General features: G+C 40.0%; 2 protein-coding genes across 2 annotated transcripts; both read left to right on the plus strand.

Moving 5' to 3' along the window:
• The first annotated feature begins 1,346 nt into the window (after nt 1-1,346).
• On the plus strand, nt 1,347-9,955 carry LOC142947906 (protein mono-ADP-ribosyltransferase PARP6-like). Its single transcript, XM_076089776.1, has 24 exons — nt 1,347-1,439; nt 3,536-3,607; nt 4,062-4,085; nt 4,372-4,449; nt 5,319-5,413; nt 5,503-5,563; nt 5,952-6,042; nt 6,136-6,202; nt 6,370-6,519; nt 6,607-6,742; nt 6,896-7,027; nt 7,153-7,248; nt 7,321-7,413; nt 7,501-7,626; nt 7,730-7,795; nt 7,932-7,999; nt 8,092-8,140; nt 8,311-8,423; nt 8,529-8,601; nt 8,809-8,878; nt 8,965-9,044; nt 9,147-9,210; nt 9,308-9,392; nt 9,508-9,955. The coding sequence occupies exons 1-24, from the start codon at nt 1,347-1,349 to the stop codon at nt 9,623-9,625; spliced, it is 2,100 nt and encodes a 699-aa protein (XP_075945891.1). The 3' UTR covers nt 9,626-9,955.
• Nucleotides 9,956-11,605: 1,650 nt separating this feature from the next.
• LOC142948152 (ribonuclease P protein subunit p25-like protein) lies at nt 11,606-12,268 on the plus strand. Its single transcript, XM_076090033.1, has one exon. The coding sequence runs from the start codon at nt 11,606-11,608 to the stop codon at nt 12,266-12,268; it is 663 nt and encodes a 220-aa protein (XP_075946148.1).

Here is a 12,268-nt window from a genome sequence, read left to right on the forward strand (position 1 = left end):
GGAAGTTGTTTTCTATACCTAAATAATAATAAACAGAATGTCAAAATTCCAGATAAAATCACAGAAGTACAAATAATGTGGGAGGACACAGCGCAGGTGCGTGTGTTGTTCGCCTGGCACAAAACTCTCCGCTGACGACCGAACATGAGCCTGGGTCTTCAACTTGGACCCGATGCAAATATTTTGGATTATACGGGACCAGCCTTTATTTCCTTTCCTGACCTCTGACCCCAACCTTCTCAACCCATGCTTAAACTCAATTAATATACTAAGTTAAAGTCCCACTTTTAACTTGAACATTAAACACAATCTGTTAATATGTTAAAGATATTTAAATAAGTGTATTGCAAATGTATTTATAAGTTTTCTGTTCTTTTGAGGACATTTTGTGAGTGGGAAAAACAAAATTCACCTACTTTTGATTTGTTCCCCTTTAGCTTCCTTTCCAGAATACATTACCATCAATATCATGCGACACCTAAAGGATGTATAGATAAGAAGAAGAAGAATTGATTTATAATTATATATAATTTATTATTTTTTACTTTATTTATGTTTTACTTAAAATAAATTATAATATCGCCTCTTTTTTTGTTTGCCCTATAATCTTTCATTTTGAAGCTGACAAATCTTCTCTTTATTTTTTATTTTCATATGTTATACTTGGACCTGCAGGGCTGCATATTAGGTTCTTTCATGAGCTCAGTAGGGGTGGGATCGTGTCAGCATTCCTGCACCATGATATGACTGTCCAAATGCATTAATTTAGAGCTTGATATATATGATGCTCCAAAATTTAAAAAAAAGTGCATCCAAGCTGAAAATGACATGCATTGGAGGGTATAACAGCTGATGAGTCAAAAACAACAGTAAATGCTTGCAGAGACGCAATGTTAATATCAACCTAACATATGCACAAATGCATGCTTAGTCAGGTACAGTATAGCCATGTCAGACATCTAAAGAGTACAGTACATACGTGTAACCCCATCGTGTCTGCCAATGTATGTTATGGTAAAGGTCTATATAGTTGAGCCATGCCCGGCTCCATGCCTGAGGAACATATTTGGAACATACCATAACGTGGCAAAAAACATAGGTCCACACAAGTCCATTCTCAGCTTAAATAATATCCTTAACTGGACCAGGGACATGTGATGAGTCCTGAGAGAAAGGTTTTTAAACAACGAAAGTGTATTACCCATTTGAATCACCTGCTGCTTCATTGTCAGTGTTCTCTGCCTCTGAGTCCAAACCTGCTATTCCTGAACTGTGAGGAAACAAACTGACCAATTACGAACCCAGCAGAGCAATGCTTTTTCTCCAAGAAGGTTTGTTAGTTTGATATGACTGAGGAAAAACTCATTGCTCCCCAACCACATCAGCAAGCTCAGCTTTTGGAGAACATCTCTACACAGCAACAGTGGTTCAAGGAGAGGGTGAGTCATTTTGTTCACCACCTCGATGCCATCCGGGAAAAACAGTTTACTGCAACCCAACCCAATCGACTCAACACCAGCCTGCACCCTGGCCTACTCAAAGCCAGCCTACCTCCCAGTCTACAAGGCTTGGCTTTGTGAGTCTGCAGCCAGCCTATCCTGAGCTTGCTCCATTGCTAAACTCGTCATGGAGAACCTGCCTGGCCCTGGGGGGACCTTGAAGCTTCTGTCAGGCTCCATCAGAAGAAACCTAGTGTTTCTTTAGCCATTGCCAAATTCTGGTGTCCTGTCACCGGTCTGGCCGTCACCTGTTCTTGCTTGGCTGCAGAAACCTCCAGCGGAGCTTCAGCAATCTCCTGTTTCCCTGGGTTCAGGCCGCCAAACTCTGGGCCGTTCTCTAGAGCAACTCTGCCGGTCTAGTCTTCCTCCAGTGGTCTGGCACCCTGGTCACCCTCCTGAGATGTCTTGCTCTGCTCCTGTCAATCCTCCAGGTCGTCCACCTGAGATCCCTCGCTCCACCTAATTTCTAGACGTTTGCCCCTGAAGTTTGTTCTCCCCGTTTCAGTGATCCTGGTCTGTTTTGGGGGGGTTTGCCTCAGTTGCCTGCCTGTTTTTGGACAGCGATCTAAATTTATTCAACATTTAAATGATCTATTAGCACCTGCTGCTTCTTCGTCAGTGATTACTGCATCTGTGTCCACATCTGCTATTCCTGAACTGTGACAGCACACTAAATCTGCTTCATTTTTGAGTGTGCTAGTGATGGACAATGTCCTCTGACATTGCATTGCTTAAAGGTGGCGTTACTCACAGTTCAACTAATTGTAGATGTTCGTTAAAACAAGGAAACTCAAATTAAGATAATCAAATAAGTGGGGAAATATTTTGATGACTAAAGTTTAATTGTCAGGGACATTCCAAAAGTTCTGTTTGATATTAGTACATAAAGTACAATACTATCTCTGTCTCCCTCTCTACAACAACAGCTCCCTCTTGTGGAAGACTGGTTGAAGTGTTGTCTGGGTGATTGTGTCAACCTGCAGAACAACTGAAATGTGCTGAATTGTAAAATGAATATTAAGTTATTGTACATAAATAAGTCTCACTACAGTTATTACAATATCAGGTCACAAGACTTCTTTTTTTTTACTTTAGCTGCACCACATTTTTAAACCTATAGTCTGTGGTTCAAACTCATTTTAAATGTAATGTTGTTTAGTTGATCAGTAGATATTGTACACAGCTGGTTGCTGTGGAAATCTGATTACTGTATTACTCATTGTGAACCTGTTGTTTGTTTATCTTGTGGGAAGGACAGATGAGGCCTGAAAGTTATAACAGTGGGTGTATCAAATGAGAAGGGGGTGGATGCAACACAAAAACTACACAATATAAGACAATATAAATCAATATATCTGCGATGAAATACTACTTTTGTGGAGCTCATAATGTCTGTTGTCACTGTGTCTGATGACTCACCTCTGCAGAAATTTCAGAAGCTTTGTATTCAGTTGCTTCATCTTCTTACTGTTCATGCAATGCCTTAAAAAAATGAAGTTTGCAGTGTAAAGTACAGGGGTTCATGCTATTGTGCCCAACCACTATAAATAAACACCACCACATAACACCCACTCATGTCTAAGTGGATTACTCTGAGAAAAGCACTTGTTGAGAGACAACTTGAATAGATGTATGCAGTCCTAGAAGTGTGTAATCTGACCAGACTGCAGAGCAGCAGGCGACTGCTAACAAGGGTAACTGACGATTAAGGTCAGACTACAGAGCAGCAGACAGATAGGAAGACTAATAAATGCCAAACATCACACGTATCACCATCTTTCAAATGTGCCACCAGGGATCTTTGTTCTCATCGCAGTCTTAAAACTGATGCATTGACATGACTTTCCTGGTCTGGAGGATCGTATGACACACAGATCTGTTTAGTTTTTCTCCTCTTTTACTAAAGGAATACAGGCTGTTGGGAGGACAGCACTCATAGCATACAAACAGGACAGAGACACTGTAAGTGTGCATAAAAGCATACATTTGGCTAGACCTGGAGCTGCCGGTCTCCTCCTCTGCCTCTCCTGTATCAGGACCAGGTTCAGCTGATCAGGTCGTCAGTATCTGCAGCCAATCGTGTGGCGCTGAAGACCGAGACTGAACATGTGGGACTTCCTGCTTTTCAAAACCAGAGGGAGAGAGGACAGCCAAACACAGGCAGCCAGTCAAGCCAACAAACAGGAATATTCCTTGTTTTTGTTGTTGCAAATGTGGAGATGAGATTATTTTTATATGTACCATAAAGTTGTTTGTTCACTTGGAATATGTTGAAAGTTCTTCTCAGGAAGGAAAGGTAAGCGCTGTTTTTACATTATTACAAAACATGTTCCCGTCTTTTGAATGGTTTTATTTGCATTCTCAATAATGTAGATGTTGAGATAAAGGGAGGCAAATGAGAAGAATCTTGTTGATGAAAATGTAGCTTAAATTGTGAAGAAACTAGTGACAGTCATGTGTTAGTATATGTATAATGTAGAGGTAGCTGAACTAATTAGGTCACATACGTGTTTAATTGTGTCAGTCACAGTGAAGGAAGAAGACTGTTGATTGCTGCTGAAGAAGTGCCAAAGAACTGAACGCATGGTGAGTTTAATATCCCTTACATTCTTAGTAAGTTGTTTGCATTGACAGGCTATACAGCTCTTATTTTTAGAACTGGAATCATCAGCCAATTAAATGATTTGTTGGTCATAATTAATTTGCAACAATTTTGATAATAGTTAAATTGTTTGACCTTCATATGTGTTGAAATCAGCATCAGTCTCAGCTGCACGGTTGGTTGACTTTGTTTGTGTGGACAGAAGGAGCTAATTAGTGGTGTAAATAAGAGGATCTTTTGATTGACATGTTTCTCTCATTAACCCGACAGGAGACTGAGAGCCAGCAGTGGACAGAGAGCCAAATTGATGAGGACAGTGACTCGGAGGAGATGCTGTGTAGAATCCCTGTAAGCATGACTTTGTGCTGGTTTGAATGTTATTTTAGCACAATCCCAATCTTCATCACACACTTGAGTGAAGACACCAACAGAAAAGGTTGCGTTTGATGTTTTGATTTAAAAGTTATCATATGCTGGATACTGGAATGGCAATTGGTCCCTTTAGTTTGCATGTTGGGGAGTAAAGTTTTAATTAAAATCATACTTGACACGTGAAACCAGAATATACTTAATAAATTGTTTATAACACTATAATATAGGTAGTAACAGCTATAAGACCTTTTATTCAAGTTTGTATCATGCATTTGGAGACGATTATAATTTCTAGTATACATAACAAACATAACAGAGAATAAATGATCAATTACACACTATAACATATTTATTATATATGACTACGCTCAAACAATCCACACGTATACAGATCATTTTCAATCAGGTTTTAAACTATTCCTAAAAGTGTTACTAGATTTCTCCTGGCCTGTATCAGCAAATAGACTGTATGAAAATAAAGAAGTATTTATCAATTGATAAATACATATCATACATACATGTCATTAATTTATATAAGAAACAGTGCTCATCTTATGTGTTTGTTTGATTAATTTATTAAGCTGCACAGGTATCATGCAAATACAGTTGACAACACTTAAATGTTCCCTGTATCTACTATGGTGTGTTACTGTAACATACAGTCATAAAGCATTTTTAAATGTTTATATGCTGCGTATACATGCTAAATAGAAAATAGAGGTTGATGGAAATAAAGTATTACCCACGTTTTGTATCTTAAGGAGGAGTAAAAGCCATCTTCTTAGCCATTGTGATGCTGAGCTGCTTGGACCATAAGGCAAGTGTGTCAGTGTTTGTCTCGGCAGGAGAGCTGTGCCACCGACCTGGCTCACCACCCTCAGCTGGAGACTGACATTGAGGCAGTCAGGACTTTGTATTCGGACTCTGCAGCCTCCATCAGGTCAGAACATCTTATCTTTTCCATGGTCTTAACAGGATTGCTGCTGCTTTTATACATTGTTAAATTTCCACTTCCTTTTCTTCTTCTAGGGAATATGGGTCAATTGATGATGTGGATGTTGACTTAAACATAAATGCCAACGTTTTGGAAGTAAGTTTAATACAACTCGCTAGGGCTGTCCTCGACTAAACTAAATCTTAGTTGAGTAACATACAATTTTGTCGACTAAACGATTAGTTGATCTCATAGACAGATCTGTAAAACTGAGAATCATGCGAAAGCAACACTTTGAATATTGAGTTTACCAGACATGTGCTCATTGGTTTCTTGGAAATTAGACATTCAGCATGACAAAAAGCAGAAAGAATGACGAATCGAATGAGGAGATCTTGTCTTAGGCCAAAACAACTGATTAGACGACTGATCGACTAAGAGAGGGCAGCTCTACTATACACTCAATTCAAGTACAATTGACATGTTTGCTGTCGTGGCTTCTTGTTGTGTTTAATACTGTGATTGTGCTGTGCGGCGTCTACAGGAGGAAGTGGCCAAGGCCTGGAGCATTAACCCATCAGAGCCCATTGTTATCCGTCTGAACTTTTCTCCGTCTCAGTATCTGGACGGACCTGGTGAGCATCAACAACACTGCTGCCTACCAGACTTACTATTTAAATTCCCTAAGTCAATGTGACACCTGATTAAGTGATGTTTTTACTCCACAGCACCTTCAGTCAAAGTCTTTCAACCATCCAACACCGATAATTTCAGCCTCAGGAAACAATTACAGAAGTGAGTGTTAATAGTGTAATTTTCATGTAACAGGCTCCCCTCCACATCATTACAGATGTCAGTTTTTAGATGATAAACTTTTTAGTTCAAATATGGATGAAGATTTGAAGCCCTATCTATGGTATTCAGCCTATTGCTCAGACTAACTCTTCATGTCTGTCCCTCAGTGTTCTCACAGTCTTCTTATCTCACGAGTGGAAACATCTGACCAATGACAACGTCGTTGTCCGACAGAAGAGAAGACACAGCTGGTTCAGGCCAAGAGGAAACATCAAGAAATTTCGTGCAAGACTTAGCATCTGGCTCCCACCATCAAAGTATGTGACAATCTAATGAATCCAGCAGTTTTGTTGCTGATTCAGTCTCAAGTCTCTATTCACTGCTCCCTCCCTCACTGTTAGCAGGTCCAGTGTGCTAGAGGAACCCACTCTGAAAGCGAGGATCATTTCACCAGCGATGAACCGTTTCACAAATCATACAACGTCCTACGCCATCAAGAATCCCACAGGAGAGCTCTTCACCGACACACCCAGTGGAAAGGTGAATTTAAAAAAACACCTCTGTGATGTTCACTTGAAGAGTTTATGGTTGCTGCTGTGTGTGCAACAATCGTTCCAAGTCTTTGTCTCCTCTATTACTCAATAAGTTCTGTAAGTGTTTAATAAAAAAAGGTTTGTGCTCCTTCTTCCTCAGAGGGTTGCGGTGTCAGCAGTCAAGTCATCAGCACAGCTTAGTACCAAACAGCTGATGGAGCTGCTTTTCTCCTCCCAGGCCATCAGACACTGTAAGACCACCCCAACTCTGCAGCACGGCTTCTTGGTGCAGGTAAAGAATAAGAACCCAAGTACCGTTATATTTTATTAGAGGAGGAAATGAAAGAGTAACTGCACCCATTATCAACTAGTGGTTATAATATGCTTTTTAAATCATGTCTTTCATTGTGTTCATAGATAATGAGGTATGCTGAGCAGAGACTCCCCACGCTGAATGAATACTGTGTTGTCTGTGATGAGCGACATGTGTTTCAGAATGGCCCTATGTTAAAGGTACACTCCTACAAAGAAATGTATTGGGTGAAAACAAAAATAATGCAGATGTTGACTGTTATGTGTTTGTAGCCAGCAGTTTGCACCAGGGAGCTTTGTGTGTTTTCCTTTTATACGTTGGGTGTTATGTCTGGAGCTACTGAGGAGGTTGCCACCGGTGCAGAGGTTTGTAACACACAAACACACTTTTAAAGGGCAGTCTTGGTGATCAAAATGTAAGATTGATGTGTTGCAGTAATGGCTGTCCTACAGGTAGTTGACCTGCTGGTGGCCATGTGCAGAGCTGCCCTTCAGTCTTCACGCAAGAGCATCATACTTCAACCGTTCCCCTCTGTTGTTGATCCGTGCAACCCCAAAACCCTGGCCTTTAGTCCTAAGGTATCAGCTGAACTAACTTAATAATAACTTCATTTGTTATGAACTATTCAATATGTCATATTTATTTATTCTGAAGGAATAATCTATTGTTCTGTTTTGGCAGAGAAAGAGCTACGACAGGCTGCAAAAAGCGCTGGACAGTGTTTTGTTAATCAGGAGGATGTCACAGGTGACTGATTTTTAAATAAATCCTACACTCGTGACACTGGTTCTCCTCATCTGAGAATAATCTGAAAGCTGGTGAATGTCTCCTCGACAGCTGCATTAATATCAGAAGAATAAAACTGTATTTGTATCATATACAGGGTCCTTATTCTGAAATAAAGAAGCAGATGGACAAGATGGACCCTCTCGCTCACCCCTTACTACAATGGTGAGTGTCTCAATCTAAACATATTTTCTGATATTAAATCTGAATGTTTCTTAAATTCATACCCAGGTGTGTGTTTGTATGTTTGACAACAGGATTTTAGCAAGCAACAGATCACACATTGTCAAGCTTCCACTGAATGGGGTATGATAGAGTAGTTCACAGTAATGCCATCTTAACATAGTTGCATGTTTCAAAGCAATAGTAGTTCAAATTTGCAGCCAAATATGATATCATAAACTGTGTTTTATACAGTGTTATACTGTTTAATTGTATTTTGTTTGTGCTCTCTTTTGATCACTTTTTTTCATTAGCAACTTAAGTTCATGCACACACCCCATCAGTTCCTGTTGATCAGCAGCCCTCCATCCAAAGAAGCTCATTTTCAAACTGCCAAGAAACTTTATGGCAGCACCTTTGCTTTCCAGTGAGTAAAAGCTGTGCCACTAATATAAAACCTTCATATCAATACAACAAACGGAATATGAGCCTGGCTTCATATACTTAGACCCTATATTGTCTCTTCTTTCAGTGGTTCCCACATCGAAAACTGGCACTCAATTTTGAGAAATGGACTGATAAATGCCTCTTATACAAAATTACAGGTACCGTATGAAAATACAAAAGGAGTTTGTATTCCTTGAGCTAAATTGAAATTAGCCTTTAAATCGAATGTCATGTCCCAGTGGAGATTTGAATAGAGTTTGGAGTTTATCTTGTTAGACTTGGATCAAGTGTACAGTTAGACCTATGAACAATTAATGATTTTAAATTAAATAATGAATTAGTGTTCACATTGTATCTTCTTTAAGCTTCATGGAGCTGCATATGGGAAAGGAATCTATCTGAGTCCTATCTCATGCATATCATTTGGATACTCTGGTATGAATGCACAATATACAAAAATGACCATTATTTATTGATTCTAGCATCTTTTCTTTTTAAACTAATCCTTCCTGTTTGTGCAGAGATGGGTAAAGGGAAACACCAAATGCCCACCAAAGAAGAACTCATAAAGAAAAACAACCAAATAAACAAAATCAAACAGGTAGATCATCATTAACGTTTGTCCAAAATGTGTCTACTTGCACTCTGTAGGACGTCTTCTCTTGTTTGTTAAATCTCATCCTGTCTGCTCTCCTTGTCTTAGGACCAGCATGGGCAAGCCAGGTTTCTGCAAAACAGGAATCTAAACTGCATTGCTCTCTGTGAAGGTACATTTGAGATACAAATACATACATGTTACAAAGAGCCTTGCTTTGATAACATTAGGAATGATTTTTTGACAAAGTTGTCTGCATGTTTTGACAGTCGTAACTTCGAAGGACCTTCAAAAACACAGGAACATTTGGGTGTGTCCAATATCCGACCATGTGTGCACACGTTTCCTCTTTGTGTGAGTACAACATAAAGCAGCAAAGACAGGAATGCCGGAGAAACCTGTCAGTGTAATGATACATTGCCTGACTATATTGCAGATTTCTACAATATTCTGCTTGTGTCTTTCTCAGGTATGAGAACGGCCAGGTAGGAGATGTCCACATCGACACTCAGGAAGCCAGGATCCACAGGGAGATTTTACAAGTACTAGCTTCAAACCGTGCTGAGAAAACAAAGAATGATTTATGATATGATCATGATAAGTGCAGATTTCCTTTTTTTTTTTTTTTTACAAACTGAAAATAGATTTGTTTCTTTGTGGCTAAACATGGCTTCTGGTTTGACAAGTCAACGTAAAAACAATGCTTTACGTTACATTCATCAGCTTTTGTTTGTTTGAATGAGAAACGTTAACTCAAAGGAGGGAAAATACCAAAAAGATAAACTGAGATAATATTCAATTGATGAAGCTTGTTTGTTTTGTCATGCACCTGGAAAAGCTTATTTGCCTTATATCTTAATTTACAGTCTGGTGTCGTTTAAATCTTCGTCTCTGTATTGTAAACTTATATTTTGTACGTTTTGTACCATGCATTTTTTTTAAATAAATATTTTCAATATCTGCTAATTTTGTTCAACAGATCAAATATTTTACTTCTACAGCTCGAAGGGCCACTTTGTTATTTATGTATTACTTGTTTTGTACCACAAGATGGAAGTGTAACCACCAACAACTACTGAGCCAATAAAACACCATAAAACACCACACAGAGCCAATAAAACACCATAATTATTATAGATCAAAATGTCTGTAAGTATATTGCCACAGATGTTTAAATTAGAAAGCATTTTCATCACATTAAAAACTTGGGTGTTGATATGATCCGGTGTTATATTCCATTTAGGAAAAACAACAGAAAACTGCCAAACACACCAGATGTGTCACAGGAGTCACACACAAACATAATCATATTTTATGGCACATGCAGTGGCTCCAGTGTTCCACAACTATATCATCCAAATGTTTTACAAATAATTAGCATGATGTGAATTCACTGAAACATGTATTTTATTGACATCCATGGACAATGGCTTATTCTCCTGGGAACCAATTGTATTTTGTTCTGAACTATATTGACACCACTGAGAACCACATATTTGTGCTCATTGTTCAAGTCAGTGAATATCATGGGGTGCATCCCATCCTGTGAGGCAGAAATGCACCATTATAACAGTATACTGGTTCCATATGAGCCCCACAGCTGCCTCCTGAACTCCTCCCTTGACTGCTTCTCTAAAGAAAGCCTCTAGGAAAACACATCTGTTTGCATCTGGATACAGAATCTATTCTTACAAGTTCTGGTTTTATGTAAGTTTGGCAAAAAACAAGCCCAAGGTATGATTGTCCTCATAAATGTCACTGACTCAAAAGAGGCACAAATGAGGGAGCAAGCATTTTCTGGGTCAGCCCAGCAGGCGATGGACTGAAGGGAGGAGAACTGTAAAGTTGCTGTGGTAGCCCAAAGGAAGACATTTTTCAAGGACCATATGGCTCTCTGATAATAGTGCAGAGGAAGGGTTGTCTCGAAAGCCATGATATGTTGACATAACTATTATATTATTTCTGAATATCTTCACCCCAGTGAGACTGTAGTTTGGTGCAATATAAGGCAAAAAGGTAATTCAGTTGAAACAACTGCACGCCTTGTTAGATCTCATTAACTCATGTTAATTCATCCATATAATTCAAGCATCCACATGGACAAATACAATCTCTGAATCCTTTAGGGTTTAACAAAAGCTACCCCCCAAAACAAACAAACTACAATGTGACAGACATTATTAAATGTTGCATGTGCCTTTAAGAGCACTTTGTCCCATTCTACATGTCTCTCTCTGAGCCTCATATGTGTTTGTTGGCATCAGCTGTCCTCAGTGCTGAATAGAGCAAGGACATCCTTTCCTTCACGTCAATGGGATTAGAGGAAGAAATACCCTCTTCATACTGCTGGCTCTCATCTCAGTGCTCAGAAGACAAAATGGAAATGCAGTACAGAGAACAGAGAGAAGATCAGGATAAGTCACAGTTTTTGATTACAAAGCTGATCAGTTTTTAATTTCTTAATGAACAAAAAACGTGTTTGTGATCTCAAGGGAGGTATGCAAATAATCCGAGGCTGCAGGCTCAGAATCCGCATCCTGCGCTCTTATTCCACCACTCTCTAAACAATGACTGAACCCAGGGGTCAGACGAAGAGTTCAGATGCTACAAGCAGCACTGTGATGGAGCTGCAGTCTGTTTCACTCGACCCTGATGTCCCATCTTCATCGTTGTCTCCAAAAGTTGGCCAGAGCAACTTCAGGAGAGTCAGCCGCACAGAGGACAGCAGTCCCTATCCGATCCCCGGCCTAGCAGCAGACATCCTGCACATGCGAGTGAAAGAAGGAAGCAAGATCCGCAATTTGCTGCGGTTTGCAACAGCTCGCATGCAAGGGGAGGGGACAGACAGCAATGGGACATCAATGAGACAAGTGGTCTTCACTGGCTCAGGAAGAGGAGTCACCAAGACCGTCACCTGTGTGGAGATTCTGAAACGGGAAGTGGGAGAACTCCACCAGGTGTCCAAGCTCTACTACAAGACAGTGAATGAGGTCTGGGAGAGTCCACAACAGGGAGCAGCAGGTATAACCATGCAGAGGACAGTTCCTGCTATCTGTATCCTGCTCTCTAAAGACCCTCTGGATCCCCAGGAGCCTGGATATCAAGCCCCCCCGACCCTGAGTGTTCCCACGGAGGACGCAGAGAGACGAAGAGGTCTGATCAGGCCAGCTCACAGTCTCTCCTCACAGCACACAGCTAAGAGAGTCTGTCTGGATGACCTGAATGACTGA

Source organism: Anarhichas minor, unplaced genomic scaffold (genome assembly GCF_050575085.1).
Source record: "Anarhichas minor isolate MPS153535 unplaced genomic scaffold, ASM5057508v1 ptg000011l, whole genome shotgun sequence".
Taxonomy (NCBI): Eukaryota; Metazoa; Chordata; class Actinopteri; order Perciformes; family Anarhichadidae; genus Anarhichas; species Anarhichas minor.

Coding starts and splice junctions, on each gene's coding strand:
- LOC142948152 (XM_076090033.1), top strand. CDS start 11,606: ATGACTGAACCCAGGGGTCAGACGAAGAGTTCAGATGCTACAAGCAGC.
- LOC142947906 (XM_076089776.1), top strand. CDS start 1,347: ATGACTGAGGAAAAACTCATTGCTCCCCAACCACATCAGCAAGCTCAG. Junction 4,086..4,371: donor GCCAAAGAACTGAACGCATG/GTGAGTTTAATA, acceptor TTAACCCGACAG/GAGACTGAGAGCCAGCAGTG. Junction 5,414..5,502: donor GACTCTGCAGCCTCCATCAG/GTCAGAACATCT, acceptor TTCTTCTTCTAG/GGAATATGGGTCAATTGATG.